The sequence below is a fragment of the Lolium perenne genome, chromosome 4, assembly GCF_019359855.2.
Source record: "Lolium perenne isolate Kyuss_39 chromosome 4, Kyuss_2.0, whole genome shotgun sequence".
In the NCBI taxonomy this organism is placed as follows: Eukaryota; Viridiplantae; Streptophyta; class Magnoliopsida; order Poales; family Poaceae; genus Lolium; species Lolium perenne.
The window spans coordinates 397360667-397366604 of NC_067247.2; the positions used below are offsets into that span (position 1 = coordinate 397360667).

Genomic DNA, 5938 nt, shown 5'->3' on the forward strand with positions numbered 1-5938 from the left:
CAACGGCAAAACTCTATATATCTGTCATGGGTAGTAATAATTTCATTACTTGATCTGATGATGTGACAGTTGCACTAGTAGAGCCAAATTACACCATCAATAGGCTCCAACTAACTGTCTCCCATGAACAGCCCCACGTGGATCGAACGGTGAAAAAGGGGGGCACTGGCTAACACACGACGGTGCCCAGGCACTTAATAGAAATTGGGTTTGTGTTTCTCAAAAGGAAAAATAACAGAGCAAGGCCGGACTGCACTAGGGCGCACGCCCGTGTTATTATTAGAGAACAGAAAAACGATAAATCCAATCAACTGCACCCACGAGTCCACGAGTCCAGCCGTCTCCAAAGTCCAACCACCACACGTATCCGCCTCCGGCCCAAATCGCATCCAGCGCAGATCGAGAAGAGAAGGCTAACCGGGTCAAAATAAAAGGAGAGAAGGCTAATCTAGATCGGCGACGATACTCGAGGCTTTCAGGCGCCCGTCCACAGGTAGGTCAATCAATGGAACTAGAGGAGGTCCTCGGTGACCTTGCCGACTCTACAACCGATGAGGAGGATTTTCTAGCAGCGAGCGACGAGGAGGGAGATGAGGAATGGCACGAGCAAGCTTTTGTGGCATCGAGCGATGAGGAATCGCCCGAGGAGTCCTTCACCGACCCAGCCGCCTACGAGGCTCGTCTCTACCGTGATTTCTGGAACGATATGTTTGCCGGCGAAGAACACGGTTCCTACGACACCATCAGTACGTAATTAAGCACCTCCATCGATCTCTACCATCCTTTTCTTTTCTTGAGCGTGTATTTCTTTTCTTCACATTAGTTGCTTCTCTTATAGTATCATAATACTATAATATATGATGTGAATGGATTGCATATCTAAATCATGAATACTAACTAACATCTCAATTCCATCATGCAGCGTCTATCCCTCCCATGTTTTTCACGGACCGTAATTGTACCCATGACGAGTACGTACACGAGCAACCGACTCTACAGGTCTTTTCAGTCAAAGTTACCGAAATAACTGGGGGTCTAGAGTGGCCGCTCGACGTCTACGGCATGGTTGTTGCACGGGACGTGGTGGATCGCAACCGTAACATCATATTTCACAGCGACAGAGACAACTGCCAAACAATCACCCAGGAGGTTTTGACATAGTCTCACTGATCCTATGTTGTTATTGATTATTTGTTTTGATCTTCAGCTAACTTTAAAATATATGCAGGATCCATGTCTAGCACTAACCGGTCCCACACGTGCCATCGTCTTGTCCGTGCAAGCAGCGTTTGTCGAGGTTGATCTGAAGGTGAAAGGCACCACAGAATCTGAGGACAGAGACTTGAGCTTTCTAGCGGTGTCATACAAAAACGACGGATCATCTAGTTCTTACGTATTTGACCGTGTCGAGACTAGCAGACTTAGCACACTAGAGCTTACATTCGGACACATCGTCAACTCTGTGGAGGCCACGATCAGTATGCAAGTCGTTCGTGGGAGCTGGCCACATGGTTTTCGTGGTGTATTCACGGCATGTACCACAGACATACATGGCTTGGATGTCTTGCTGTTGTCTTTTGGAGACGGTGGAGTGCCTGTAGATGAGGAGGGTGAGGTCAAGCTTTCGCGCCGTGTTGTTTCCGTTGAATTCTCTCGACCAATGGCAAGACGCAAGAAGGCCAACCGTAAGAAGCCAAAGCTCAAGATTTCTGGGCAGGCGCTACACATTGAAGGAGAGAGAGACGTGTTGAAGGATGATGCAGTTTTTACATCCAAGAAAAACGGCCGAAGCAAGCAGATGCTCAGGATTGGCTCATGTGAGATGGAAGTGACGGTGGCATGGTCTCTTCTATCGACCTTCAAATGCAGCTACGATTAGACTGATCTCAACTCAGCTTTTGAGCCGTTTTCTTTCCCTCTGGGATTGCTTTAGTTCCCATGTGTAGTTTCTTTTTGTTGCTTGTGGAGGATGTCAGTTAAATTCTAAATACGCAGAGGTCCGATGTAACCTTCTATGAATTATAATACTTATGAGCTTGGTGCTATCTTATGATTTTAACGAAGCACCCTTCTATGTATGTTGCTGGTTGTTTCATTTTTGTATGTGGTTGCTTTGTGCCAGCTGCTTTCGGTTGCTAATTATACACCGTCTTGGTGCTTTTTTGCAGTCTTTCATGCTGGTATATGAATATAGGGGGTACATGTATCTAGATTTCAGATGGCACGTGAAAGTTTACAAGCCTCAGAGTTGTCCGTTCCCAAAATGATACACCCTCCGTCACAAAATATAAGACGCGATCGCTGGTCAATGACATAGAACTTTGACTATGGTTTGTATTTATAATATATCAACAAAATCTGTGAACTTATAAAAACGAATGAGAATTGCACGATGAGTGCAAGGATACTATGTATACATTCTCAATTCGTATAGTATTTTAGTATATATACTAGTGGTTAAATTGTGCATCAAATACCGTGCGAAATATTCCCCAAATATAAATCATCATCAGTCCACAGCGAGCACCACCTGAAGGAGTTATGCCATATTGCCATAGAGGCAATAATAATAAGTGTTATTTATTATATATAACTTCATATTTATTATTAAGTTTATTATTTATGCTATAACTATTGTGTTTCTCAAATATGAGTTTTGAAGAAAAGCTCACAAGCATAGTAGAGAGATAATAAAAAGAAAGAAAGTTTCTACTCTTTGCTCCTAAATATGGATAGCTCAAATAATGTAAGATGATCAAGCTTTTCTGACCATGCACATTATTATTGTAACAAGGATGTTTGCAATGATTAGGGTACATTGTTTGACTTAACAATGGTACTGAAAAGACTCAAGCCACTAATACACTATGAGACATATTCATCGTTGTTAACAACTTTATTTTTAAGTGTTATCTTATGTAAAAGTCCTTACACAATGAACCGGGCCACTCATCAGCAGGTAATGGTCAAATGCTCCAGGTGAGAAAGAGATAGTTGGCACGAAGTGTCTCCTGGCAGCCCCACTCGTTAGCACGTAACTGCCAAAGGTTGACACGGCCCTACCAAACCACATTTGCCAGTAGGTAACGGTCAAGGCCTCTTATCCGACGACAAAGTGTTGTTTGTGCTTTTGTGGAGGTTTGAGACGAGAGAGGGGAAAAGTGAGCAAAAGTTTTTGAAGCTAGACAAAACGGGGAACAACTAAGAAGCGATTGGAACGAAAGAAAACCTTTTTTATTCAATAAAGCACCATATTTGAAGGTCGGTAGAAGAGACCATGCCAGCGTTTTCCTCTGCTGCAAATCATGGTATATACTTTCTAAAGCAAAAAAAACACGAATCCAAAAAATCTTTTCTTAAGTGACTTATGTTCTTCTGACCCAAAATTCGTTCTATTACATGCCTAGGTTTGTAAAATATAAACTATTGCATTTATTCAAAAATACAATCCTCTACAAATAAGATATAGTATGACTCTTAAAGCACGGAGCTTACCTCTAAGTGCATACATGGTGGGACCCACAGCTAGCGCTTAGGCAGCAGTTCTTATCCAGTCTGAGTTATAGGACGGGAATTCGGGAAAACATGGTGACAACCCCATGCGATAATAAAATTTGTAAGGTCTGGTGTGGTGAGGCACCTAGTGTAATTGGGAACCAGCTTGTTCTGGATTTGGTTCTACGTTAATACAATTGCAGCATTTCTTCTAAAAAAAAGGGTGACAACCCCATGGGTAGATTGGCACGGACGAGAATATTAAGTACATGTTTAACCATTGTACTACTATCCATTATGTATAACAATATATGACAAAAATCATGAAAAAGAAAGTCCATGCAATGGAAAAATATCATGTATCATGTTGAAACAAAGCAATTCGAGTGGCGACGACGATTTTTTGATAGGTTATTAGTCTTTCTCATGTGGTCATGTTCTAAGAGTTGTGCTCAAATCTATATTAATGATACTTCCATTATTAATTTTGTGTGTGAATTTGTAGTTGAGAAATTGAAATGGTCTATTTCATACACGAGATGATACCAAGCACATTGTAGACATACACATTAGATAATCAAATTTTATTTGAAGTAAATTCTTCAGTGATACTACAGTCAATACCATTTCATGCATATATTGTCAACTTATTACCCAACTCAGCCTGCAAGACGCAATACAATTAATCAGTTCAACTAACAGACAAGAAACCACTATTAAGATATTTGTTGGACCTTACGGTTTAGAGATCTCTACCATATTGTACTTCATCCGTTCAAAAATAAACCCTCCAGTTCATATTAATTGACTCTATTATGGATGTATCTAGACACATTTTAGTTCTAGATACATCCATATTGAAGTCAATTAATATGAATCAGAGGGAGTAACTTAGTTTTGTCTAGATAAGGATGTATATAAGTTGAGTTGTTTATTTTTTCCACCGAGAGGGTATTAAGGATACTAAAATAGACACTAAGCTAACACACATGTGCATACAAATATATGCATATACAATATATAATTTATGCAGTATTCAAAATATTATTTCAAGTTAACATTTATCAAAACACAGTGGTTTTAATGATAAACAATACAAATGTATTACAAAGAATGACATAATTAATATTAGCATCATTTTAAATGTGATTAACTTTGCAAACTAATATATAGAAAATTATGCTTGTTAAAACTGTAGTATGATAAAAGTTAGGCATAACAAAGTATAATAGTTTGGTATAATATATTAATGTTAATAAAGTTGTTGCTCAAAAGTGTACGAGGGCACCGCACTAAGTAAGATTAGAAACTAAAATCTGTAAGAAGATAGCCCTAATCATAAAACTAGGCGTTGGTTAGGAAATGAATTGGTGATTACCATGGTGGCATGGATAGCGTGCGGGCATCGTCCACAAACGGAGATGACAACGTTGTTGGCGTGCAGTCGGGTTGACCTTCCTGACGCGTCCAAAGATCGAGCACCAACCCGCAGCACTGTTCACCCACCGAAACCCGTCAATGCTCTACACATACACGTAGCTTCTGTGGGGGTAGGGCCTAGTCGTGCCGTGGGAGGCTTCATCACCGGCGAAGGCATAGGGCGAGATTGGACGACTCGGTGTGCATGCACTCCCGCGCAAAGTGCAACAACGTCGCTTATGGGAGGCCCTAAGCAGAAGAAACGTTAATGTGACTTGCACCATTAAATTGTCTTACGAAAAAGGGAACAACATAACTGTTACAAATTAGTAATTACACCACCATCGTATAACGTTCATTCAACTTCTAACAAATGCCAACCATTTAGGTTGTGAGAAGAGACCATGCCACGGTCACTTGCATCTTACATGTGTTGACCTTAATTGTATGTTGGCTTCTACCATTCTGTTTGGGCTTGAAATAAATATGATGTTCCACCTTACTATTTTTTTCATTGATACATTGTGCCTTCAGAAAAACGATCAGCTTTGGATTCCTAAGGTTTTCCTTGGGACGAACAAGTTCGATAGAAACAACACGGCGCGAAAGCTTGACCATGCGGCCATCAGCCATAGGCAATTCACCGTCTTCAAAAGCGAGCAGCGGGACTTCCATGCGATTAATGCTGGATGTCTTGGCGGTAAATACGCCTTGATAACCACATGGCCACCTCCCATCGATGACTTCTACCTTGATCGTGGCCTCGACAGAGTAAAGGATGTGACCAAATGTGAACTTGAGCGTACTGAGCTTGCTAGTCCAAACACGATGGATCACACATGATCTAGATGGGCTGTTACTAGTGTAACATGCTGCTAGAAGGCTTAAATCTTTGTCCTCGGACATAGTAGCGCCTTTCACTTTGAGATCGACCTCAAAGTAGACCGGATGGACGTTCACCACAACGGCTCGGCTAGGGCCGGTTAGTGCTAGACATGAATCCTTCATGCAAACACATTTATAA

General features: G+C 41.2%; 1 protein-coding gene across 1 annotated transcript; it reads left to right on the forward strand.

Annotated features, from left to right (window-relative positions):
• Positions 1-505: 505 nt before the first annotated feature.
• On the forward strand, positions 506-1879 carry LOC127348249 (uncharacterized). The gene is made up of 3 exons (XM_051374333.1): positions 506-746; positions 923-1149; positions 1229-1879. The coding sequence occupies exons 1-3, from the start codon at positions 506-508 to the stop codon at positions 1877-1879; spliced, it is 1119 nt and encodes a 372-aa protein (XP_051230293.1).
• Positions 1880-5938: the final 4059 nt, after the last annotated feature.

What these genes read in the sequence shown, in the direction of transcription:
- LOC127348249 (XM_051374333.1), top strand. Translation starts at nt 506, where the DNA reads ATGGAACTAGAGGAGGTCCTCGGTGACCTTGCCGACTCTACAACCGAT. An exon ending in CGGTTCCTACGACACCATCA is followed by an intron (nt 747 to 922) that starts GTACGTAATTAA and finishes TCCATCATGCAG; the next exon opens with CGTCTATCCCTCCCATGTTT. An exon ending in GCCAAACAATCACCCAGGAG is followed by an intron (nt 1,150 to 1,228) that starts GTTTTGACATAG and finishes AAATATATGCAG; the next exon opens with GATCCATGTCTAGCACTAAC.